Source organism: Drosophila obscura, unplaced genomic scaffold (genome assembly GCF_018151105.1).
Source record: "Drosophila obscura isolate BZ-5 IFL unplaced genomic scaffold, ASM1815110v1 contig_150, whole genome shotgun sequence".
Taxonomy (NCBI): domain Eukaryota; kingdom Metazoa; phylum Arthropoda; class Insecta; order Diptera; family Drosophilidae; genus Drosophila; species Drosophila obscura.
Genome location: NW_024542736.1, coordinates 12,595,985 through 12,620,240, shown reverse-complemented (window position 1 = coordinate 12,620,240; position 24,256 = coordinate 12,595,985). Strand labels below are relative to the sequence as shown.

Sequence of the window (24,256 nt, the reverse complement as noted above, 5' to 3'; positions counted from 1 at the left end):
GCAAAAGTAAGGCAGAAAACGCTGCATTCTGCTTTAAATTGAAACTTGAGATGACTAAACACTACAAATCACTTGCATAATGCTTTGTTTTCCAATCATTCATTTAATTGCGTACATTTTTTGCACAAACATGAGAGAAAAACACACAAGAACGATCGATAGTTGTAGACGATAGTTGGCCACGATCGTCGCCACTGCTGCTGCTCCTCCTGTCCATGAAATTTAGATGTTCGACTGCAGTTTCTGTTGTTGTTGTTGTTGCGGTTGGAGTGGGGTTGAACTTAACAAACTATATAGGTGCTCTAGTGCTTGGGTGTGGGCTTGGAGAGCTCGGCCAGTGCCCGGGCCTCGGCATCAGCGTTACGCTTCTTCTCCTCGGCCAACTTAGCATCACGGACCACCTTCTGCTGTGCCTCAATCGCGCGGACCTTCTCCTCCTTCTTGGACAGGCGGCTCTGGTGGGCGGCTCCGTAGGCAACGCCCACAAGCAGCAGGGACCATCTGCCGAGCTTGATCAGCGGCGAGACACGGACTGGAGGCTGAGACATGGCTAGTAGTTATGTAATGGTCCGACCGAAAACTGCAAGAAAATGGGACACATTAGTTATGTACACTATTTTAGAGGTATCTCAGACTCGGCAGAGTCCACCGTTTCACTTGCGGCTGTTTTTATATGGCAAATATATTAAATAAGCGCAATTACCACAAATCGATGCAATTGTGATGCAAAATATAACCTTAAAAAACAGCTGTCAGATTGGCCAGTGCGTTATCGATAGTCCTATCGGCAGGTGCGCAGAGTTGCCGCAATTCTTTTGTTTCGCCAAATAAATAGAGAAAATAATATTAATATTACAGATATGTAGTGAAAGTACGACTAGGTTTAATGTACAGTTTGTTTAATCAAAGACTGACAAGTGATATATGTTTCAACGCCTACATATGTTATCATAATTGCAACACTAAACATACCTTGCATCGCAATGCGAATGTCGAAAAGGCAGAACTCAAAACCTGGAAAAAAGTGTTGTTTTGTTGAAAACATGGCAAATTGCAGCTAAAACAGCAGGTGTACACACAAACTATACGATTCTGTAATTAGTTGACTGGCTGCAGTGCATAGAAATTAAGGGCAGTCACAAAATTGACGCGTGTTAAATGCAAACAAGAAAATTCCAACACAGACCTTGAGTGGTAGCACACATACACATCTGGCAAACGCACACGAACACACACACACACATCTTGATAAACGGGGCCCAGTCGAAAACGTCATATATTTCCCCGTCCCGCCCGCACGCTCGCTACTTTAAGCCAAATTAGCTGACTTTCCAAGGCAGGAAGTCCGCTCAGAGGATCCACCACCACCACCACGACGACAGCTGCAAAATGGTAAATGTGCCGCCACTGCTGTGCAGCACGCCGCCACCGATCGATTTTGGCGAGGACGACGACGACTCTGGCCTACAGTCGACGATCAACTTGGACGACGGTGACGAATACCCCGACGACGACTTTGGCTTAGTCACCACCCGCTCAGCGGTGCTTGAAACGGGGCTCAATGCAAAAGGTAATTTAGCAGCCAACTGGGCTTTTATTTAGATCTGGAAACAGATTCTAATTTGTATGCTTCACTTGTAGAATCACAGTCAGAAACCCAACCCGTACCCTTAGCCATATCAGCAGCGTACAGTGAAGGGCCGCCCGATCTGGAACTGATTGAGAATTGCGAGATTAGCAAACCAACTGCAGGCGAGATTAAGCAAACTGTGGAGGCTTTCAATTACCAAGTGAAAAAGTCGCAGTCGCTTGAGGGTTACGACGGCTATCAGGAGACGCCCCCGCCCCTAGCCGATGAGCTGGAGGAGGAGGATGAAGAGGAAGAGGTGGCCAATATAAGTGACAATGTTCCGTCCCTTAAGCTAGACAGCCTGAGTCTGTACTCCACGGAAAGTGTCTCGGCGTCGTCCACACTGTCGCCCGTTGCAGACGACGAGGAGGAAATGCCACCACCACCGCCGTCAACGACGACGACCACAACCAAAGCACCACCACCTGTCCTCCACCATCAAGTCACGCTGGAGGATGTGTCCGATGACAGCGACGAGGAGTGTTCGCCAAAGAAACCCAAAGAACTATTTATACGCGAGGGAGCCGAAGATTTCTTTGCCATTGAAGTGCTGGCCACACCCCCAGCCACAGCCACAGCCCCACCCCCACAGACCTCCACTCAGCCCTCCTCCTTCCAGTTGGAAAAGCCAGCAACGGATACCGATATATTTCAGTTTGAAGCTAGCTTTGCAGAGGCAACAGAACAGTCTGTTGTGCAGGAGCAGCAGACGCAGCAGCAGGAGAATCCTGAAGCTAATGAAGATGATGAATTTGATGACTTTGGCGACTTTGCCGATTTCTCGGCTGTGCCCACGCCTTCAGTGGAGGCCATGCCACCTCCAGCTCAGCAGAGAAAGGATTCCCTGGAGACTACCCCTGCAGCGGCTGCTGCAGATGATGGCTTCGATGATTTTCAAGAGTTTGCCACGCCACCTGAAGATAATGCAGACGACGATGATGATGATGACTTTGGTGACTTCTCAGAGCCAATAACAGCACCCATACCCATAGCCGTAGCCGTAGCCGTACCACCGCCACCGCCGCCTGCAGCAGTCCATCTGAGCATCGATGAGCGCATCAAGCCAGTCCTAGACTTGATGTTTCCCCTGCCCCAGGAGAGCAGTGCCGCAAATGAGGCCAAACGGCGGCCCCTGGGCCAGTGTCAGAATTTTAACTTTGGTGTCATCGAGCAGGCCCAGGCGCTGGACTATCAGTGGACCAGCTCAGAGATGCGGCACTCCCTAGTGCGTTCGCTGGGCATCGATTCAAGAAATATAGTAGGCCAGACCTCAGCTACGGTTGGATTCCGCGCAATGCTAACAATGTTTTCTGTTTATTTCAGCTGTTTGGTGACAAGTGGAATGCTTCCATGCCGCGTTTTGCTGCCAATCTGAGCTTTGATCCACTCAAGCCGCTTAAACCGCTGGAGGCCAGCAGCAACCAGCAGCAGTCAGTGGGTAAGTGTGGCACCCCAGATAATCCCTACCAGATATGCTATATGCCATACTATAAACAGATTAAAATCCACTTAGTTAAACGCAAATTAACCGCTACACAAGTTTTGTCCACCTATCGCCTATCGCCCGCATAATTTTCTTACAAAATGCTTTCGGTTGCCACTTGATACCGCTTTTCCGGAGATTGGCCTGCCTCCTTTTGTTACCATTACGGTTTTATTTTTGTTTTGTTTCGTTTGTTCCTATTTCCACCCCCACAACCCCCACACCCAACATTTCTGTTCAACTCTCAAAACTGAAATGATGAAATGATTTATGTACTCGTATCCCAAAAACGATGATAAATTGTATCTAGATACACATGTACAGACCTTACAATTGGAAGAACTAGACCAAGAACTAACGATGATGCTGATGGCTGACAATGCTGATAATGCTGATAAAATAAATCTTGTTACCTCTAACTTCCACACCAATAAACACGAACCCAATGAAAATGATAATGCTGCTGCTCCTCCGCCCCACCAAACGGACGACAACGACAATGACAAACTGATGATGATGGATCTCGATCTCCTCCTATCTAACAATATGCACCATTCTTCTACTTCATTAACCACACTCAATAATAATGATAACAACAATCATGCAACAACAATACCAATAAACACAATAAATCTCCTCCATGATCACGATGCCTTCTTGCTGGATTTTAGTAAGTTTCGTTTTTGGGCGTTCTGTGCGTGTGTGCGTTGTGTGTGTGTGTGTCTGCTGTAGTTGTTTCTGTTTTGTATTTGTTTTTGCTCTCTATACTCTACACCTGTTATTGATCTGTTGTCTACCCAGCCCACCCCCATCTGGATCCTTAATTTTGTTTTTTGTTGGCACAAAAAAGCAAACATCTAAACCTCCAAATTAGCTCGAAGCACAAGTAGTTTTTTCCAACCCAGAAAACAGATCTCCAAAACCCCAAAAACATTTTCACATTTTATTTAGCTAGAATTTATGGGATATTATTGATCTCTTGCTGTAAGCTTTAATTGACAGTACTGCAACTCTCTCTCTCTATCTCTCTGCATTTGCATATAAATATTCGCATAATCTGACCCACTAATGTTTGCTATTTACTCTTTCTTAGGATTGGAAGCAACAACCGCAGCAGCAGCACAAACGAGCCAAACTGAAGCGCGGTCTGGCCCGTCTAATGGGGAAAACGGTATCGTCGTCGGCAGCAGCAGCAGCACCAGCAGCACCGAATCCGCCCACTTCGACCAGGACAACCACATTAACACAGACATTAATAGCGACTGCCTTGAGTCCACAGCAGCGGCACCAGCAGCAGCTGCTGTTGCAGCAACAGCGACGCTATCGACTGCTCTATCAGCAAACGGCTATGGCCACAACCTCAACGGCAGTGAGCAGCTGCATCAGCAGCTCCAGCAACAGCAGCAGTTTGATTTGAGAGCAACACCAACGCCATCGCCATCTCCACCTCCAGTGGCAGTGGCAGTTGCAGTTACAGTTGCAGCTCCAGCAGCGCAAGAGGAAATTAAAGCAAGCAGCACCACCACCAGTACCCCAACTGGCTATGCGATGCCACTGAAGGAGACCCACATTTACACACCCTCGAAATCGGACACGGCTGTGGCAAGGACCACAACGCTGGCGCCCATCGATTTCGATTACGAGATTGCGGCGACGGGCATCATCATTGATGAGACGGTGGTCAAGAAGGAGTATCGCGATGTGGAGTACAAACCGCCGCCGTTTGGCCTGGACTCGCCCAGCCGGTTGGCCAGCAGCAATGGAACGAGCAGCTTTGAGCTTCCGACAACAGTTAATCCCATGGCGGAGGATGATGATTTCAGTGACTTCCAGTCAATGCCAGCGAGAACGCAGGCCGCGCTACAGCCGCCAAGGAATGGAACGCCCACATTTGGCGAGCAAATGATACTCTGTCCGGCCATATTGCTGCCGCAGGCCATACCCCTGGCCAAGACGGCCATTGAGTGGGGCGACAATGCCCTGTCCAGCATCAATGCAGACGAAATGGCACGCATTGAAGATCTGTTTTCGACGCAGTACAAGCCGCCCACGATAAGTGCAACGGTGGCCAAGCAGCCGCCACAACAACAACAGCAGCAGCAGCAACAGGAGGATGATGAGTGGTCGGACTTTGTGTCGGTGCCTGTGCCCCAGCAGCAGCAGCAACAGCAGCATCCACAGCAACAGTCTTTTAGCAACAATAACAATGTGAACAGCTTGAAGAAGCCTCCCTCTGGCACTGGGCCTGGGCCGAAGGAGGATGATTGGTCTGATTTTGTGAGCAGCACGCCGCTGCCGACGCGACCATCGGCTCCACAATTCAATTCTGGGGCCTGGCAAAGCGCCAACTTCTACAATAATCCACTCAGTCTATATCAGCACCAGAAGCAGCCGCATGCCCACAGCAACTTGGTGCCCAAATATCAGCAGAGCAGCAAAAGCAGCCTCAGCAGCAGCACCTCCACAAACCACACCAACCACAATAACAATAACAACAACAACAATGTGCCAGCCACACCACAGCAGATTCACATCATGCACGACTTCTCCACGGCGCCCTCCACAACGTCCGGAAGCTCGTTGGCCGGAGCCACCTATCAACAGCATCACCAGCGGCAGCAGTTTCAGATCGGCAATGCAAAGGTGGCGCCACGCATATCCCTTATACCCGATCTGAGCTTTGTGGCGCCGGCACTGCCCACAAATGCGGGGGCCTTTATGGGTTCGCTGCCAAAGCCCAGTTTCAGTGGCAAGAAATGACAAATGCTGCGCGGAGGCAAACATCATCTGAATCCTCAACAGAAGCAAAAGAAGCAGCAGTCGTTGAGGCCGCGCCCACTGGCAGGAGAGGCCAGCGTTCTCACGTAGACAACTAACTACCTGATGGTGGAAGGTGGCATGGTTGGGCCCGTGGAGAGTTAGTCAGTATTATGAATCCGTCTGATAATTACTATATACCGTACCCGCTACCGTCGTCGTATATAGACACAGTTGATGATTGTGAAAGAACTTAGCAGAAGCAGAAGCAGAAAAAAAGTGTTTAATGTTGTCGTTGAAGTTATTGTTGTTGTTGATGTTGTTAGTCGCGTAGGACAAGGCAGGCACTCCACTCAGTCCCACCCCACCACCACCCCCAGAAGATCCAGCAAACCAAACTCTGATTCTGGTTTTTGGGTTCCATCTCCCCGGAGCTTTCTTGTGCAATATTTTTGACTCAAAATTAATGAAAGGAAATTTCGATTTTTCGAAGTGAAAATTACCACAGAATAAATTAGATGTAAAAACTATAGAGATTTTATATGATTTTTAGGCCAGAACCACTACAGAGCCAGGAACAGAGTGATAGTACCAGTAATCCCCCACAGTTTTGAAAGCATTCCAGAGAAAACAACTTCCCTTTGTGACTTCCCTGACCCCTACCTACAAGAGAATACTCCAAGAAGTCCGAAATACCGAAGAAGAAAAAACCCCCAATACCAACCCGCCTGATGCGAACTTTTCTACCAATAAATATGTCGTGTACTTAAGAGATGAGCGAAATAACTAAACCTAATCAGATACGAGTAAACCATAGGCATAGGCTAGCGAAGTAGATATTAGCAGATAGGCAGATAGATAGGCCGATGATAGCAGTTATGTATGTCTCGTGCATTCCCAGAGTGTGTCCCAGAGATGTGTCTACTCGCCCCATGATGATCTCCAGTAGAACTGCGCGCGCGCATGTAGAAGCAGAGATGCAGCCGCCACCCCCCAATCCGCTCCAGTTTTTAATGATTTTTTTGTGTTTTGTTTTTTTTCTCGTGTTAAAGTGTTTTAATTTTGTTCTTTGTAATCATTTTTATTTATTTTACTTTATGTTACGCTTTTTTAAGTTGATAGTGTGTATGCATGTGTGGGTGTGTGTGTGTGTGTTGTCTGTGTGCGCGTGTGGAAATAATAAAGAAATATTAAACTAGAACTAAGTGTTTTTGATGTAAATTATACTTAAGTGTATGTAAATTACAAATATTCTCTCGTTTGTGTGTGTGTGTGTGGTTTTAATTTGCTAAGTCAATAAAAATAGAGCTAAAAACGATTACATGATACGATGTGTGTTGGGTCGCTGCTTTGATTTAAATAAAAATGAATTAAACTACTGTATGCACTAGTAAAACCTATTCAAAACGTATTACTGTATTGTATTGTATTGTATTTGTATAATTAAAAACATATGCGCTGATTACAGAAAATAAAACTTACAAATAATGTGAAGAAAAACAATTATTGGAGAAGCTTCTGTCATTTTTTTTTAGTTTGAACTTTTTTTTGCTAACAGGAAGGGCAGGGGGGTGTTTAGGATTTTTGTTTACAATATATAAATATATGTGTGGTGTGTGTGTGTGTGTGATTGAAACCTGCTTAAGTTTGGTGTGGCTTAAGGGTGAGAGAGAGAGGCAGAGATTATCAATCAATTTGAAGCACTAGGTGTCCCAGCAGTCCACTACTCTCCTGGAGGATGCATATGTGTCCTGAATGGTTGTGTGTGGCATGTGTGCGGGGCGTGCATGGGGTGTGGGGTGAGGGCGAGGCTGTGTAGCACTATGGCAGTAAATAGTACATAATAATAGTTCGAAATTACACATGTATCTAATATAAATATCTTTATAAATAGCATACGATCCCCGATCTGTGGGCCAAATGTGGTTGGAGACCCATTCAGCATTTTCCAGTCGGAATCTTTATACCAACTTGCGTCTAAATGTTCAACAGTTATTCATTTCGTTATCCTTAACTCTAGATGAATGCCTTAATGTTTAAGCGCATTTTCTTTTAGTTATTATTATCATCATCATTTTCCGTCGCATCTCCTGTCTCCTGTCTCGTCTCTCTCTGTGTTTACAATTAGCCTGGCTCGTAACATAATGATAAAACGCTAACAAATCCAGAAAATATGTATGTATACTCTCTCGCGTGTGTTTTGTGTGGTGTTGGTGTCGCTATCCTTTATGATATTTTGAACTAACAGTTTTCATACTTTTCCTCAAATAAAAACTAAATTCGAGGGGGAGCGCTGGGAGATGGCCAACCGGTTCGGTTCGTTTCGTTTCGAGGTTTAAACAGTCTTTGAATGGAAGTTGGTTTCGTCTTGGTTTTGCGTTTCTGGTTGGTTGGTTTCAGTGCATAATGGGATCTGGATCTATACATATATATAAAAGCTAAGAAAACAAAACACAAAAACCAGTTTGTAGCTCTTGCCATCATCGATTTTAACCGTTTTGGTGGCCTTGCAAGTCTCTGCTTAAAGCTGAACCTTTTCCGAACCGTTTCCCGTTGGCATCCCTATCCCTGCTGGTTAGGGCTTCTCCATGGACTCCCTGCCTCAGAAGGCCAGCCAAGGGTGATGCAGCAGCGACTCCTTGGACCGATCGCCATAGTCGTAGGTCAGCTCCTCCCCCGGCACAATATCATCCTTGGCCAGCAGAACGAGATGCGGACGCTGCTTGATCACGACCACTTTGGTCATTAGATTGCCAGCACGCGAGTGATTGATGAGGCGGCCCAGCTTCCCAGTGTCCACGGTGGCATCGATGCAGTACTGCTGGCTCTTGTGCTTAAAGTAGTACATGTAGCAGCCGGCGTTCTCGTCCAGGGCATAGCGTCGCTCGCGGTCGGTGGCATCGCTGATCGAGATCAGATCGCCCACATACTCCACGACGAACTCGTTGCGCTTGAAGTGACGCACGGCGACAACGCCGCGACCCTTGCCCATGAAGTTGCGCACCTGGAGACCCTCGGAGCGCTCCTCGAGCACTGCCTGCTCCAGATTGCGCAGCCATTCCTCCTTGACGGCCGTTTTGGTCTTGCGTACGCTCCGCCGCACCGGAAAGAAGTCTGTCATCTCACGATTCCCATTGGTCGCGGCCAGGGGCAGCGGTCCAGGTTGGATCTTTGAGCCGGTCTTGGTCCTGGACGAGCCTCCCTTGGTAAGGGCAGCCCTTGGCTTGGCTGGCGCCGCTTTGAGCATTTTAACGTGATTGTTGCTTTTGATGCTGATGGCTATGGGTACTTTGTTCAGGTTCTCCAGCTCGTCGGCTGCCTTTATTAAGGCATGCACATCGTCCTCATCTTCCTCTCCCTCATCCTCCTGATCCACATTATCATCATCGTCGTCATCATCGAGGATGACAACAATGTCCTCGTTCGTTGGCTGTGTGCCTGGCGTTGGCTGTGGCTGTGTCTGGGGCTGGTGGTAAGGCGCTTGTGGCTTTGGCTGATTCAGTCTTCGTCGCGACTTGCAGGCGGCAACCGCTGCTGTCGTTGTCGGTAGCTTGCGTGGCGACTTTCTGGGCGACAACAGATCGCCCTTCATCATAATGCCGGAAGTCTTGCGTGCTCCAGGTACAATCATTCCCCCCCCTTCGCGGGGCAATGTCTTGATCGGCGAGGGGCAGAGTATGCGATGGGGTGTGGCTGGTTTGCGGCGACGCGCAGCCGCAGCTGCTCCTCCAGCGGCCGGCGATTCAGCCGACACGGTCAGGCTGCAGGCGACGCCACTGTCGCAGGAACTACTATCATGTTGGTCCAATTCGAAGCCGTTGTGGTGCGGCTGTGGCTGGGCTAGGGCAACTGGCGGCGTCTCGAACAGGTCGCCGCCGCCGCCATTGAGTGTGACAATCTGATTGAAGCGGCAGCCATTCAGAACGGAAGGCGGCGATGAGAAGACGGCGCTCGCCAGCTCAAAGCTCTTGTTGATCTTAATGCTGGAGGCTTTGGTGGGCGTGCGGTCAATGTCCAGCGTCAGAACCGGCTCCTGCAGGAAGATATTGTCTGTGGTAGCACTGGCCCCGCCACTGCTGCTGCTGCTGTGCGACGAGCTGTGGCTGTCCCGCAGGGCAGAGCGATGTGTCTGGAAGTCGGCCATCAGCAAGGGCACGGGACTGGTCTCGCGCATTTGAAATGTGTCCTGTTGTATTTCCTCCTCATGTTCGTGCTCGTGCCCGTGCTGGTAGGAAGGCGAATCGGAAGAGGCCGTCGAATGGCCATCGTACAGCAGATCCCCCACAACCCGCTCCAACTCCTCATCTCCCAGCTCGTCGGACAAGGCAAGCTCTGTGGATATTGTCTTTTGCTCTTCAATTGGCTCATGATGTGTATTCAATGGGATTCCACACTTGGTGGCTGCATTCGCTTTGAAAAAGTTCTCAATGGTGCGTGTCTGAGAGCGTGTGGCCAGCGGCACGCCTAGAGACCAGAAACAGAAACAAGAGACCGAAAAATCAGTAAAGCTAACCTAAAAAAAATACCACCAGATGGTGGGGGGCAACACTCACCAATCGTTCGATCCGTTAACGCCTTTGTTGGCTTGTTGCCTTTGTTGTTCGCCTCCTCCAATGCCACCACATCCGAGGAGATTTTGAGATTTTCACTGGCCTTCATCAGGCGGCAGTCTTTCCGCTTGGGGCTGGCAAAATATTGGTCATCGAGTAGATGATTTCCGCCCGCAACGGCCACAGCGGCGGCAGTGTCCATGGTTAGAGCTCCGTCGGTAGCAACAGCTGCCGCTGCGGAGCCACCACCAGTTTCTTTGGCGGGCCGCGCTCTCCTGCGCACCATTATCATCTATAAGCGTGGCTGGGGCGAGAGTGGTGCTGGTGCTGGTGGTGGGGTGGCGGGCGCGGCGCGTGATCGCAGCCACGAAGATGTAGGCGAAGAGGTGGTGCGTTCGTTGGCGCGTTTTTCCGTATGACGACTACGACGACGACGACGACTGCTGCTGCTGGACACGAGCGATGTGATGGATTGCCAGCAGCGAGCGCTCACGCACACACACTTGGCCAGAGACGACTGCAATTAGCCAAGAAGCATCAGCAGCAGCGACACAAACGGAAACAGAAACAGGGAAAGAGACACAAACGAGGCACATTAAAACATTTGCACTTCATAATATAATCGTATGCAGAGGTGCTACATACATATGTATGTAAATATGTATGTTTGCAGTTTTCTTTCACACCCCGCGCGCGTACAGTTTTGCCACACAAAATATCGCCTTTTGTTGTTGCTTTTGTTGCTGTGTGTGCACGAAACAGGGAAAGAGGAAGAAGACGGAGAAGAGTGGAGCACAGAGCACAGCACAGAAAGAATAAAAAAAAAGCCTGCTATTGGTGTTTGGTGATCGTTTACCTATCTGAAAATGCTGTCGTCATACGCAGCAGCGCATTTTATGTGATTTAGGTTCTCTTATAAGCATTGCAATTGATTGCACTGCAATTAATTATGTTATTAGTTGCACTTTTCCGCAAACTTTTTTTGGTTGTTCTTTCTTTTGCTTTGCGTCTGTAACAGGCCTGCTTATATGGCTTATCGATAGGCGCGCAATTATTGTTGTTCCGTAATGACTATCGATAGTGGAACAATTGGCGCGCAAATAGATCCCACAATTTGTTTGAATTTATATATAAAAATGAGTTGAATTAATCTTTCTGTGCAAAGAAACCGGTGTCTTACACACCAAACTATCTAATAATTACTTAGAGAAGCCTTGTCACTGCAATTTGGAGTGAAATGCATTTAGCATGCTTTTGTCTTCTTCTTCCCCTGCCTGTTGTGGCATTTTCGCGATTGTCGTGGTGCGGTAACATTGTTTGTATTGCAAAGCAAAGCAAAGCAAAGTAAAAAAAAAAATTAGGCGATTCGCAAGGCGCGCGTGAAAAGAATTTGTGCGCGTTAAAAAGTAACTAATTTTAAAGTGTAGATGCTGATGAAACCAACAGAAAATATAATAAAAAGTGGCTAGAGCTGTGTGTTCATCGACTGTTCATAAATGTGGGTTGGACCACGGCGCGCAAACCGCTGAAAATAAGCAAACAAACGGCAGCCTTGCGAAAACGAGAAAAAAAATTGGGCGCCTTTTGTGAAGATTGTGTGTCCGTCTGGCTGTGGCACATTTATTTTCAGTTTCCGCTTCTTCTTCACAGCCAGCAAGCCAAAGTGAATCGCGCGCGGGTGTAGCACAGCCGAGATATACAGTACAGTTAAATTGTTAACGAATAATTGCTGCAATTAAATAAATACCTACATAAATATGCCGATTTGCAAGCGGGAAGGCTTCGACCTGAATCAAAAGGAGGGCAAAAATGATACATTCCACGATAACGACTGGGTCTTCTGCTGCTACATCACCAATCGCATTTTCCGCGACTATGAGTAAGTACCACCCCATGCCCCATGCTCCACATCCTTTCAGATCATGACGCCCTGGCCAAAACGCCTGTCTGGTGCAAAGCGAAGAGTGCGCTAAAGTATACAACAAAGCGACGCCTGGGAACGGAACGCATGCAACCGACCGACCGATACACATACATAATATACGAGCATGCATGCATGGGTGTGTGAGTGTCTGGTCCTGGGCCCGCGGGGCACAAACAACGCTGTCGGTGGCGGGCGTAAAGCGCGCGAACTTCCAGCTGCCGCCTGCTCCCAGCTGCTTGGCGCAGCGTTGCCACATTTCCAGAAAAATAGGCGCGCGCAACACTAAATTTGAAATCTGTCTACCATAATATATATGTTTGTATCTAGAGCTCCATATGATTCCCCCATACTGATCCAACCAACATTATTTAAAACAGAAACTACTTTCGACACGTGATGGCCATCAACTCGACGGTGTGGCAGTGCGAGGCCACCGGTCGCGAGAGTCTCACCTACGAGGAGGCCCAGAAGAGCGAACGTGCCGCCCGCAAGAAGATGGAACAGTTTAAACAGAGCCTGCGTGCCCCCGTCCTTCTGGTGGTGGAGCATGCCCGCCAGTCGGCGGTGAAGACGCTCAACCTGATGGTGGCCAAATTCCTGCGCAAACGCTACTTCATCAACGAGGAGGTGACGGTGACCACCAAAAAGAACGCTACCTATGTGGTGGTGGCCATACAGCCCGGCAAGAGCATGGCCTTGCCCAGCAATGAGATCTACGAGGACACGGATGGCCTGCAGTACCGTCTGAGGGCAGCCAAGGGCGATGCCGGCACAGAGATCACCGTGCCCTTCGATCAGATACGACGCCAGCGATTAGAATTCAACATGGAGAACCTGGGCATGTTCATCAAGAACAATGTGACACGCGTCGACGGCATCCTTCGGCCGAAGCCCGAGGCCTACAAACAGTACGTGACGGATGCGGGCATCAGCTTCTCGAGCATTTTCATTGGCAAAATGCCACGCTACTCCCCATCGAAGATCAAACGACCCGAGCCCAAGGACACTGCAGCCAAGAAACAGTCCACGCTGAACAAGTACATTGTGTCGGACGTGTCGGAGGAGACGGCCGCCAAGGCCAAGGAGAAGGCCAAGGCCAGCGCCAAGCTGCTGGCCGAGGAAATGGAGCGTGTGCGCCTGGAGAAGGCGGCCAAGCTGGCCGTGCTGGAGCGTGAGAAGGCCGAGAAGAAGGCTCAGCTAATCGAGCGGGTGGAGTCCGAATGCAACAGTCTGCTGACCAAGACGGACGATCTGGAGCGCTGTGATCAGCGGGTGCTGCCACGCTATAAGCCGATTGTGACGCTGCTGCCGGAGAAGCTGCTGGGCGACGCCTTCATGATGCGCGAATTCATGCACACCTACTCCGGTCTGCTGTCTGGGGTGGAGGTTTTCCGCCAGAATCTCAGCTTCTATGAGATGACGCGAGCGCTCAGTGCCCGCGAGGTGGCTGGCCCACTCTCGGACATAATCCTGGTGCTGCTGGGCACCGTCTTCGATCTGCAGAAGGAGGAGGAGGATGAGTGCGCGGTCAGCTACATGCTCGGCCGCTACACGGCGCCCAGTGAGCCCTACATCAGCATGGGCAATGCCACACGCAGCCACTACTACTCGAAGCGGCACTTCTCCTTCAAGATCAACGAACTGCCGCTGGATGCGCTCACGCTGAGCGAGGTGCTGCGCCTGCATCTGCTCAGCTCCGGTGCGATTGTCAATGAGAAGGCCGAGAAGTGGCGGATCATGTACCGCAATGGCTATGCCTCGCGCGAAGATCCCGGCCTGGAGTTGCGCCTCCAGCAGCCGCACATTCTGCACAGCCTCAAGACCTCGCCCATATATCAGCTGGGCTTCAGCGACATCATGTGCGTGATCCGCTGCCTCATGTCCCAGATACTCACGTACTCCGGCACCATCAATCTGATCGAGGAGCGCATGGAGCAGACGGCCAAGGCCAAGATCGAGCTGCGTACCCTCATCCAGCTGGAGAATCGACGCCTGGCCGCCCTCGAGATGAGCAAACGCAAGCTGACGCACGAGCATCATCTGGCGTGCAGCGCGGAGGAGCTGAAGAACGATGCCGCCAAGAAGCAGTCGCTGCTCGAAAAGCTAAACAAGGGCATTGCGGAGCTGCACGCCAAGTCGGACACTCAGCACAGGAAGCACGAGCAGCAGGTCCTCGCCCTGCACTCGCAGCTGTTCAATTTCCTCGTCTTCCTGGGCACGGATCGCTGCTATCGCAAGTACTATGTGCTGGAGTCGATGCCGGGCATATTTGTGGAGCATTCGCCCGACAGCCTGGACACCTGTCTGGAGCAGCCGCCCCTGAACAAGCCCCAGTCGGAGATCAGCAACCAGGCACAGCTGCCCAAGAGCCGCAAGGAGCTGCGCACCTATCTGCTGAAGCTGTACGGCGAGGAGAAGTCTCGCAAACGGGCCAAACAGTCGCTGGAGAACAAAGAGAATCAGGAGCATCGCATCAATGGCGACGCCGAGCCCATGGAGGTGGCAGAGGCGGAGCCCCTCGAGGATCCCACCCAGCACGAGCTGATGATGTGCAGCGGGGATCGACGCAGCTGCATTGTCCACGATCACGGGGAGAGCAATGGACAGCGTCAGCGTTGGTCGTACATCTACAAGGCCGAAGACATTGATGAGCTGATCAAGAGTCTCAATCCTTTGGGCCATCGTGAGTCTGGTCTGCTCGAGGAGATCAATGGCCTGCGCACGCTCATCGAGCAGCATGTGAGCACCTGCCCCGTCGATGTGCTCACCCTGGAGAGCGACCAGCAGCGCAAGAAATTCCTCAGCACCATGCACGCGGAGACGCAGCGAAAGTATGGCGAGGCCATCTTTGGCCTGCCCGAGGGCACAGATCTCAATCGGGCGATGAAGCTGCATCTGGTGGATCGTATTCTGCAGTTCGAAATTGACATCTATACGGGGGACTTGGGGCGGCTGAAGGTCAAGGATATGGACAAGTGGCGCAACGATTTGCTCGAGGGCAACTACGAGCCGCAGGTCAAGCTGCAGTGGGGTCCGGGTGGCAAGCTGGAGAACCTGACGGCTGCCGGCTCCGACAACGAATCGCACGAGGACTACGAGGACGAGGAGAAGGGCGCCGTGCCCATTGGCAAGTATGCCACAAAGCCGTATCGTGATCCGGGCCAGTATCTGGGCACCGCACCGAACGCGGTTGAATCTGTGGACAGTGCCGACGAGGAGAGGCCAGAGTCCAAGTCGGAGGCAGAGGCGACGGAGTCCTTGCATGCCCAGGTACGCAACATGGCCGGCGCTCTGCTGCAGGTGGAGCAGGCCATTGGCAGGCGATTCCTGAAACCGCCCTACGGCATGAAGAAATGGGATCCCAAGCAGGATGCCCTGAAGCAGGAGTGCGAGGCCCGACTGCACCAATGGGAGGTGTCCCTCATGGAGAGCACCAGCTACGCGCAGCTCTTTCTGCACTTCAACATGCTTCACGACTGCATCCAGTGGATACGTTCGACGAACAAGTCGCTGTGCAAGGTCTGTCGTCGGGGCAGCGATCCCGACAAGATGCTCCTTTGCGACGAGTGCAATGGCGGCACACACATGTTCTGCATGAAGCCCAAGATGCGGTCCGTGCCCAGGGGCCATTGGTACTGCAATGAGTGCGTCAAGAATCTCGGCCTGAAGAATTCCCACGATGAGAAGGAAAAGAAGACGGCGGCCCAGAGGAAACGCAAGTTCATTGTGGAAGAGGAGGATGAAGATGAGCCCGAGGAGGACGATGAGGAGGACGAGGATGAGCAGGAAGAGGAGGAGGAGGAAGAAGAAGAAGAAGAGGAGGAGGATGCCACAGACGACAAAAGCGAAACATCTACCCATTCGTCCTCGAACAAGCCCAATGGCCGACCCGCACGTCGTCCCAGAGGGCGCCCGAGCAAAAAGAAGCGACTAACATCCAAAGAAATTGAAGAAGCTGTCGATGACGACGCTGACGAAGATGAGGACGGGAGCGAGCCCCTGGGCAGTGAAGCTGGCGATGAGAGTTCGGTGGAGCATGTCAACGGGGAAGAGAACGAAAATGAAGAAGATGAAGAAGCGTAGGTGTCAAAACTCTTTTAATCTTGGCTAAATTTGCATCTAATGGATGTTTTCTTTTATCTTTGGCCAGCAGCGACGATGAGAAGGTGTGCCAGGTGTGCTTCTACGATGGCAGCGAGATACGCTGTGTCCGCTGCAGCCTCTACTATCATCTGGAGTGTGCCCAATTGAAGCGACAGCCACGCGCCGATTTCGTGTGCAAGAAGTGCAAGACCACAGAGACGCAACGGCCGAGACGTCGTCATAGTCATGGTAGGGTCTAGAAAACAACCACAAAGGGAATATCTCTCTGATCCGATCTCTCTCTCTCTCTCTCTCTCTCTCTGTCTTGTTTCCACAGTAAATGGCCACGATGACGATGATGATGATCAGGATGAGCCTCAGGCCAAACGTTCGCGCTCCTCACGCAACTCTCTGCGCATCTCGCTGGACAAATCGGCCCGACACAGTGGCGCCAACAATAACAACAACAATAGCAGCACCAATAACAATAACAACCATCGACGAAGCGGTCGACGAATGAACGATAATCTGCCCTTGAATAGCGCCGCCTTGTACGATCTGCTGGAGCAGATCATGAAGCACAAGACCGCTTGGCCCTTCCTGCGACCAGTGCTGACATCGGAGGTGCCCGACTATCATCAGATTATCAAGACGCCCATGGATTTGGCCAAGGTCAAGTCCAAGCTGAATATGGGCGCCTATCAGCTAAACGAGGAGGTGCTCAGCGACATACAGTTGGTGTTTCGTAACTGCGATCTCTACAATGTAGAGGGCAATGAGATATACGAGTAAGTCCACAGATTAACCCTAACCCTTGTCCCTTTCTGCAATATTTATGCAACTATTTTTGCAATCCCCCGTTCTTGCAGTGCGGGCTGTCAGCTAGAGAAGTTCGTGATTGAACGATGCAGGGACATGCAGCTGCCGTTCAGGCCCAGTGACATGAATGACGAAGAAGGGGCCATTTGCTGAGCATCTCCGATCTCTCTCTCCCCCAGCGATCGTGTACATTATTTGTTAGCTTACCTTCAGGCATACACAATACATACTAGACCATAGCACCATAGCATTCAGTAGTTTACGTATATGGATATCTCTCTGCGACATTCTAGGTTTAAGCACTGACAACACTTATTGCAGTCCTTAGTGTAGATAATAATTACGTATCGTATATCCTATGTTTAGTATACGCATTTACGTTAAGCTAAGACAATGGTATGGCCCACGCCCCCCACATACGCACAAAATGTACGCAAGGTAAGAAAAAATGTTTTGTTATTTTTTTTTGCTGTTTCTTTTTCGTTTTCTGAGACAATTTATATTCTAGTTTATTCGTAAATTATTACCATACTACAAAAATTACACAGTTCCACACAATCAATACAAAAAAATGAAGAGAAAAACTTAAAATAATAAAAAAAAAATAAAACTTGCAGATTTCAAATGGTTTTTTTTTGTTTCCTAATGTATCGTATAGAATATAGAATTATGGATATTCTACCAGTACTTACGATATATCTAGTGATATATGTATACCCGAACTGAACCCTGAAGCACTTCATTTAAGTTTCAATTTTCTTCGTTTAATTTCCAATTTAAGTTCAGCTTGAGGTTCCATTTCTTAATTAGTTTAGTCTTAAATCACATTTAACAAGTTCAAATTTGTATATTTTCTTCTTGATGATACATACTTATATAGTACATATATTATAGGTATATATATAAAAAAAACCCAGTTACAAAATGTTTTCTATATTTCATTCATTTCAATTGAAAAAACTCTCGTGAGTTATTCAGTTTCAGTTTATAAAAAAAGGAATACATGTTGTGGTTTTTTGTTTAGTTTTGTTTTATGTTTAAATATCTATTAAGATAATACTTTCTCAGAAAGCTATTTAAATATTTGTTTTGCATGACGAAAATAATATTCAATTTGTGTGAGTTTTGGAGATCACCTCAGATAGATCATGGGATTGTAGGAGCCATAAGATGGTTGGTTATACATAGGGTATATATGGCCCCCGGCCATTTCTTCTGAAGTCTGAAAGGATAATTTAGTTGTACATATACATATACATAGCTATAGCTTAAGTTTAGTTTGGTTGGATCGATCTGTTCATTCTCTATATAGCAGCCTGGCTGGACGAGGATGTGGATGCGGACGATGACTCCGTGCTGCACATATCTACAGCAGCCGTTCCATTGGTGGTGGCCGGTGGCTTGTGGTTGTTGTTGGCGGCCATTTGATTGTTGTTATTGGCCTCGGTTTCCACATGGAACGGATACGAGCTGGATGTGCTGGGAGCCTGCGAGAGTTGAGCCTCCATGGAAGTCATGGATGTGGATGATGTGTCATCAGTATCATCAGCAGCAGCAGCTGCCACTGCTGTCGGAGCAGCAGTGTCGAGGCCATCGGTGCCATTATTATTATTATTATTGTTATTATTATCCTCCGATTCGGCATCCTCTTCCTCCGTCTCCCCCTCTTCGTCCGAATCGTTGGTGGGGTCCTCCTCTAACCCTTCGATGCTGTCATTATCCAGATCGCTGGCACGTAGCCGTAGGGTGTTGCGACGTCGCTTTCTGGAGGCAAAGCGCAGACGCATCAACTTCCTTTTGCGCTCCATCTGCTCGTAGTTGGACTGCAGCGTATCTGCTGGAATGAATTGGAGAGAGTTAGAGAGCAAACAAAACATAAATGGAAAATGAACAAGTCATGTACATGGGCATGGGCATGGGCATTGCTAGCTAGCCAAGTGTCAACACATCGCAGACACTTGCCAATAATTGTGGGTAGCAGTCCGCCCCGAGCTGTCACACCAAATCCTGACACTAAGCAAACAAATGGCCAGCAGCAGGGCACGACCTGTCCTGTGTATTGTAACTATTGTTAGACCCGCAATCTCAGACCCGCCGCTCAAGGGCCACCGCCGACTCTCAGTTACACGGACAATGTCGACGACTTTGCAGCTAATTATGTTGACCCTAGTGGGCGGAACAATTGGTCAAGCCAATAATATGGCCAGCTATAGACAAGTGCTTGAGCCCATTCTCAGCCAGCTGGAGGGCGGCCTGGAGCTGCATTTGGGAAGATTCCAGGATGGAGATCACGACTTTGTGCAGTTTCTACTGCGGCAGGGCACATACTCGATGCGCATTAGTCGAACATCGCAGCTGTCCGTCGCTGTGGCCCATCATATCCTACTCTTTGCTGATGTGGCGCAAATGCAGCAGGTTTTCCCTCGCCTAACCAACAGATGTGGCTTCTACGTGCTGGCCATGGAGCGAACTGCGCCCGAGGACGATCCACAATTGCTGCAGTTTATGACGGAGGTTTGGCAGCGTCACAATCACAGTCAGATCTACTACGTACAGCTGGACAGAGATCGGCTGCTTTTGCATAATCCCTTCAGGCAGAGCATCGTATTGGTGGAAGAGCCACAGGCTTATGCGAGGATTTATCACAATCTCAATGGCTATCCCCTGAGGGTCTACCTCTTTAATTCGGTCTACTCCGCTGTAAGGGGCGATGGAACAACCGAAAAGGTCCAAAGCGTCACGGGAGCCGACGCCAAGCTGGCCAAAACGGTGGCAAAGCAGCTGAACTTCACCCCGGACTACCTCTGGCCGGACGACGAGTACTTTGGGTGAGTTCAGCAAAGCAACACTAAAATCCTCTATTTATATTTTGACTTCTTCTGTCTGCCCTACAGTGGCCGCCGATCGGATGGCTCCTACAGCGGCGGAGTGGGCTATGCCCATCGCCACGAGGTGGACATCATCTTTTCGGGCTTCTTCATCAAGGACTACCTGACCACGGACATTCAGTTCAGTGCCGCCATCTACATGGACGACCTGTGTCTGTTCGTGCAGAAGGCCCAGCGCATTCCCCAGTCGATCCTGCCGCTGTTTGCCGTCCATGTGGATGTCTGGCTGTGCTTCTTGCTTGTGGGTCTGTCGGGCACCGTCTGCTGGCTATGCCTGCGGGCGTTGAACAGGGCCCTGGGCATCCCCAGGATAGGACGGATTGGCAGGAACACAAAGGAAAGAAGTGTGAGCCGCTGGAGCTGCGCGATGAGGATCTTCATCGACACGTGGGTGGTTTGGGTGCGGGTGAATATTGGTCGCTTTCCGCCCTTCCACTCGGAGCGCATCTTTGTGGCCTCGCTGTGCCTGGTGAGCGTCATCTTTGGCGCCCTGCTGGAGTCCAGTCTGGCCACGGTCTACATCCGACCGCTCTACTATCGGGATGCCAACACCTTGGCGGACTTGGATGAGTCCGGCAAGCCCATCTATATCAAGCATCCGGCCTTCAAGGATGACCTCTTCTACGGCCACGACTCGGCGGTGTATCGACGGCTAGACGCCAAGATGATGCTGGTGGCCGAGGGCGAGGGGCGTCTCATTGACATGGTCTCGAAGCAGGGCAAATTCGCCGGAGTCACGCGCTCCGCCAGCCTGCAGCTGAACGACATCCGGTATGTGATGACCAAGAAGGTGCACAAGATACCCGAATGCCCAAAGACCTATCACATAGGCTACGTCCTGCCCCGGCCATCGCCATACCTAGAGCAGCTCAATTACGTGGTGCTGCGCCTTCTGGCCGGGGGTTTCGTGCAGCTCTGGACGGGGGAGATGAAGGAGCGCGCCAAGTGGAGCATTCAGAGGTTTCCCGACTATCTGGCCCAGCTGGACGTGGGCCGTTGGAAGGTGCTGACCCTCTCGGACGTGCAGCTGGCCTTCTATGCCCTCACCATTGGCTGCCTGTTGGCCGCCTCCGTCTGTCTCGTCGAGATGTATTTCGGTCGCAAGAAGAGCAAATAAAGTGGAGTCACACTCACCAGAGCTGGGCTTGAGCTGGGGCGCCTTGCGGGGATTACGCGAGAGCTGATCGAAGACACGACGACGCTGCTCCCGGGCCGCAGCCTCCGCGGAAGTGGTGGGCATCTCATCGTCCCCAAACAGCCGGTGTGTCTCGTCCAGCCAGTCGCTGATGCGCGCCTGGGTGGCCGCCTGCTTTTGCTCGCCATTGAGCCGTGCCAGCAGCTGTTCCACACTGCGCTGCTGGCCCCCCGTGCCCTTCACAGCCATTTGCAGCAGGGCGCGACGCTTCTTCGCGATCAGATAGAAGATGCGATTGGGATGCGTCTGCCAGCTGAGCTCACTGACATTGGGCGTATCGTCCTCATCATCGGTGGGCTCCTCTTCCTCCTCCTCGGATGCCGCACTGGCCCCCGCCTCGCTGCGCTCCGACGATGTGCTGGAGGATGTGCTGTCGCTGCTCGTATGATTGCCATTGGTGTTCCAGGATTCCAGCTCCCGTTGCACCAGCGTATCGAAGAAGGCCAGCATCACCTGGTCCTCGTCAGTGTCGCAGGAGCTAAAGTCCTGTATGACATGCTCCGTGGTGTTGTTGTGCAGGGTGCGGTTGCAGTAGGGCTTGCTCGACGGATACATCAGCGATCCCTCCCAGCCATGCTGGGCAAAAGGACTCCACAGCTGCAGGTGAGCATTCAAACAGGGGCGGAAACTATAATGCTATCGAGAGCCAACGTACCTTTATGATCTTCTCCACGCCGGACGAGGCCAGCAGGCAGCGCTGTCGATTGAAGCGCACCTGATTGACCACAGAACGATGGCCCGTCAGAATAACGGGTGGCGTGTCAATCCATTGGTTCTTCGCCTCCACTAAAGCACAGAGTATTAGCGTTGATTCCTTACAGATTCTTGCCGCTATAGAAACTTACAGTCCACGCCATCCAGCCGCCAAATGAACATATTAAAGTTATCCGAACCGGACACCACCATCTCATCCTGCGGCCCCGCAAAGCTGCAGCTTTTCATGGTGCACGAGTTGAAGTACTCGTCATGGTAGAAGGTGCCCACCGGCTCCGGCGAGCTGGGACTGAACAGTATGGGCGGCAGTCGACGGTGCAGGGTGAGCAGGAGGCTGCCACTGCAATTGAAACGCACACTCATGCAGCTGGGCGATTCCGGGATGTAGTTAAACTGGCATAGGGGACTGCAAGCATAAGATTAGGTGAGATCTCATCAGCCGGCAACTGTCGATTGGACTCACTGATTGTGATGCCTCAGATCCCAGAGCATGGCTCCGCGCTTGGCATTGGCCGTGGCCAGGAAGTTGCCGTTCAACGGATGAAACTCGACGGCATTGAAGGGGGAACGGAACTTGGCCACCGTCAGGGGCTCGTAGTTGCCCACGCGGAGGTCATAGAACAGAACCTCGCCGCTCTCCGTGGCCACGCTAAACAGATGGACGCTGGTCCGGTCCACGCTGAGGCCGTAGACGGGTCCCTCGTGGGAAAAGTAATTCAAGAGCTTGCCGCTGAAAAGGAAGAAACGATGATTACAGCAGGACTGCCTGAGGCTTAACCTACGTGGCAAGATCATGTTGGATGACCAGGTCATCGTTGCCACCAGAGAAGACGTGTGCATTGAACGTGTCGAAGCCCAGGCAAAAGATGTTGCTGGTGTGTGTCTCGTTCATGACCTGCGGCCGTCCCAGTTCGGTGACGACCTCCTGGTCAATGTTCCACAGCAGCACCCGCTTGTCGTCGCCACCTAAAAGGGGAGAGATACATATAATGTAGCGGGTTCCCTCACAGCAACAGGTGTTGTCGGGACTAACCTGAGGCAAGGAACTGTCCACCGTTGCTGAATTCCAGGGCATTGACACACCCATAGTGGCCGGTCAGATTGCGCTGGTAGAGATTCTCTGCTGCACTGAGACGCTGCCGGAATATGCCAGCCGACAGTTGGCCAGCCACCAGATCGTTCTCGCGCTGCCTCAGGCCAACATCCAGATTGAGACACTCCACAGAGCGACTGCCTCGAGCGTAGTTCATCCTAGAAATTGTTGCAGTAACCAACTGAAAATTGTTCACTCCTCACAACAAGAGAGTCCCAGAGATGAGACTGAGACTGAGGCAGAGACAGAGAGTGAGAGAGAGAGAGAGACACGAGACACACGGGACAGAGAGACGGCGGACACCCACACCTAATGTGTCTCCAGGCTGTGGCAGCAGATGTTCTGGTGCTGGTTCAGCTTCGACATGTTCGCTATTTTCTCTATTTCGTGCACTTTTTTCATGCCAGAAACAACAACTTGCTGGGTGAAATTTGAGGCTGCTGCTGGCTGGACTGGCCAGCGGTGGGGGGGTAGGTCGGGACTTTGAATCCCAGGAAAAGTTTGTTATTTTTTCGCTCTAACATTCAATTGCGATTGGATTTCAGTTGGTCCAATGACTCCTCAAGCAGAGCACTCAGAAGTTATAATAATTGCTGGCTAGAAATTTTCACAACGCAAAGACTCCACGACGACTCGCCGCGACTGGTTTTAATCATCGGAATATATGCCCTAATCAAAACGAAAACATTAAGTATACAAGCCGAGGCGAAGAAACCAGCTGTTCGCTCAGGCAGCGACAGTGGGACAAGGTGGCTGGCAAAGTGCTCACAATTGTCCGATGCCTTCACGCTGCACTACGAGATACAGCCCTTGGGCTTGCTCGCATAATGATTGATGGAAATACAATAATACTTCAGGGTCTTGCAGTTATCTTTCCCGACTCAAGCATAGGCATTAATTTGGTGCACTTATGAATAAATCTATTGTACTCTCTCGCTCTCGTTGTCCGTCTCTCCTTTTCTGTATAATAATTGTTGGAACTATTGCTTAAGGACTTGTGATTGTTGGCCCAAGTATACCTGTGAATATGTACGATCGATGTGCCAATCTTTGGATATGTATATTTCATGAGCTGCTGCGTCTTTTAAATGTCTGAAATGTTCGGAATTCTCTCGTTATT

At 50.4% G+C, this 24,256-nt stretch overlaps 6 protein-coding genes across 8 annotated transcripts; 3 read left to right on the top strand and 3 right to left on the bottom strand.

Annotated features, from left to right (window-relative positions):
* Positions 1 to 83: 83 nt before the first annotated feature.
* Positions 84 to 814, bottom strand: LOC111066586 (ATP synthase subunit e, mitochondrial). The gene is made up of 2 exons (XM_022355311.1): positions 704 to 814; positions 84 to 580 (listed from the first exon to the last, which is right to left on the bottom strand). Exon 2 carries the CDS (start codon positions 546 to 548, stop codon positions 303 to 305), a length of 246 nt encoding a protein of 81 aa, XP_022211003.1. The 5' UTR covers positions 549 to 580; positions 704 to 814; the 3' UTR covers positions 84 to 302.
* Positions 815 to 918: 104 nt separating this feature from the next.
* LOC111066580 lies at positions 919 to 6,230 on the top strand. The gene is made up of 4 exons (XM_022355301.2): positions 919 to 1,570; positions 1,642 to 2,888; positions 2,954 to 3,068; positions 4,207 to 6,230. The coding sequence occupies exons 1-4, from the start codon at positions 1,390 to 1,392 to the stop codon at positions 5,871 to 5,873; spliced, it is 3,210 nt and encodes a 1,069-aa protein (XP_022210993.2). The 5' UTR covers positions 919 to 1,389; the 3' UTR covers positions 5,874 to 6,230.
* Positions 6,231 to 7,352: 1,122 nt separating this feature from the next.
* Positions 7,353 to 11,439, bottom strand: LOC111066584 (histone-lysine N-methyltransferase PR-Set7). The gene is made up of 3 exons (XM_022355308.2): positions 11,277 to 11,439; positions 10,424 to 10,937; positions 7,353 to 10,334 (listed from the first exon to the last, which is right to left on the bottom strand). The coding sequence occupies exons 2-3, from the start codon at positions 10,710 to 10,712 to the stop codon at positions 8,473 to 8,475; spliced, it is 2,151 nt and encodes a 716-aa protein (XP_022211000.2). The 5' UTR covers positions 10,713 to 10,937; positions 11,277 to 11,439; the 3' UTR covers positions 7,353 to 8,472.
* A 331-nt stretch (positions 11,440 to 11,770) lies between these two features.
* LOC111066596 (bromodomain adjacent to zinc finger domain protein 1A) lies at positions 11,771 to 17,871 on the top strand. 2 transcript variants are annotated; one of them, XM_022355327.2, is made up of 5 exons: positions 11,771 to 12,299; positions 12,722 to 16,423; positions 16,495 to 16,676; positions 16,765 to 17,215; positions 17,297 to 17,871. In XM_022355327.2, exons 1-5 carry the CDS (start codon positions 12,178 to 12,180, stop codon positions 17,397 to 17,399), a joined length of 4,560 nt encoding a protein of 1,519 aa, XP_022211019.2. In that variant the 5' UTR covers positions 11,771 to 12,177; the 3' UTR covers positions 17,400 to 17,871. The 2 variants fall into 2 exon arrangements, with proteins under 2 accessions (XP_022211019.2, XP_022211020.2); XM_022355328.2 differs by having other exon boundaries at positions 11,772 to 12,299; positions 16,498 to 16,676; positions 17,297 to 17,869.
* Positions 17,872 to 18,224: 353 nt separating this feature from the next.
* Positions 18,225 to 24,253, bottom strand: LOC111066568 (DDB1- and CUL4-associated factor 5). 2 transcript variants are annotated; one of them, XM_022355285.2, is made up of 8 exons: positions 24,156 to 24,253; positions 23,077 to 23,294; positions 22,826 to 23,009; positions 22,507 to 22,773; positions 22,175 to 22,449; positions 21,985 to 22,115; positions 21,269 to 21,926; positions 18,225 to 19,083 (listed from the first exon to the last, which is right to left on the bottom strand). In XM_022355285.2, the coding sequence occupies exons 1-8, from the start codon at positions 24,203 to 24,205 to the stop codon at positions 18,551 to 18,553; spliced, it is 2,316 nt and encodes a 771-aa protein (XP_022210977.2). In that variant the 5' UTR covers positions 24,206 to 24,253; the 3' UTR covers positions 18,225 to 18,550. The 2 variants fall into 2 exon arrangements, with proteins under 2 accessions (XP_022210977.2, XP_022210978.2); XM_022355286.2 differs by having other exon boundaries at positions 18,226 to 19,080.
* On the top strand, positions 19,345 to 21,251 carry LOC111066569. The gene is made up of 2 exons (XM_022355288.2): positions 19,345 to 20,074; positions 20,141 to 21,251. The coding sequence occupies exons 1-2, from the start codon at positions 19,380 to 19,382 to the stop codon at positions 21,249 to 21,251; spliced, it is 1,806 nt and encodes a 601-aa protein (XP_022210980.2). The 5' UTR covers positions 19,345 to 19,379.
* Positions 24,254 to 24,256: the final 3 nt, after the last annotated feature.

What these genes read in the sequence shown, in the direction of transcription:
- LOC111066586 (XM_022355311.1), bottom strand. Translation starts at nt 548, where the DNA reads ATGTCTCAGCCTCCAGTCCGTGTCTCGCCGCTGATCAAGCTCGGCAGA.
- LOC111066580 (XM_022355301.2), top strand. Translation starts at nt 1,390, where the DNA reads ATGGTAAATGTGCCGCCACTGCTGTGCAGCACGCCGCCACCGATCGAT. An exon ending in AACGGGGCTCAATGCAAAAG is followed by an intron (nt 1,571 to 1,641) that starts GTAATTTAGCAG and finishes CTTCACTTGTAG; the next exon opens with AATCACAGTCAGAAACCCAA. An exon ending in CAACCAGCAGCAGTCAGTGG is followed by an intron (nt 3,069 to 4,206) that starts GTAAGTGTGGCA and finishes ACTCTTTCTTAG; the next exon opens with GATTGGAAGCAACAACCGCA.
- LOC111066584 (XM_022355308.2), bottom strand. Translation starts at nt 10,712, where the DNA reads ATGATAATGGTGCGCAGGAGAGCGCGGCCCGCCAAAGAAACTGGTGGT. An exon ending in GTTAACGGATCGAACGATTG is followed by an intron (nt 10,335 to 10,423) that starts GTGAGTGTTGCC and finishes TCTGGTCTCTAG; the next exon opens with GCGTGCCGCTGGCCACACGC.
- LOC111066596 (XM_022355327.2), top strand. Translation starts at nt 12,178, where the DNA reads ATGCCGATTTGCAAGCGGGAAGGCTTCGACCTGAATCAAAAGGAGGGC. An exon ending in GAGACGTCGTCATAGTCATG is followed by an intron (nt 16,677 to 16,764) that starts GTAGGGTCTAGA and finishes TTGTTTCCACAG; the next exon opens with TAAATGGCCACGATGACGAT. An exon ending in GAGGGCAATGAGATATACGA is followed by an intron (nt 17,216 to 17,296) that starts GTAAGTCCACAG and finishes CCGTTCTTGCAG; the next exon opens with TGCGGGCTGTCAGCTAGAGA.
- LOC111066569 (XM_022355288.2), top strand. Translation starts at nt 19,380, where the DNA reads ATGTCGACGACTTTGCAGCTAATTATGTTGACCCTAGTGGGCGGAACA. An exon ending in CCGGACGACGAGTACTTTGG is followed by an intron (nt 20,075 to 20,140) that starts GTGAGTTCAGCA and finishes TCTGCCCTACAG; the next exon opens with TGGCCGCCGATCGGATGGCT.
- LOC111066568 (XM_022355285.2), bottom strand. Translation starts at nt 24,205, where the DNA reads ATGAAATATACATATCCAAAGATTGGCACATCGATCGTACATATTCAC. An exon ending in GATCTGAGGCATCACAATCA is followed by an intron (nt 22,450 to 22,506) that starts GTGAGTCCAATC and finishes TTATGCTTGCAG; the next exon opens with TCCCCTATGCCAGTTTAACT. An exon ending in CCAGCTCAAGCCCAGCTCTG is followed by an intron (nt 19,084 to 21,268) that starts GTGAGTGTGACT and finishes AATTCATTCCAG; the next exon opens with CAGATACGCTGCAGTCCAAC.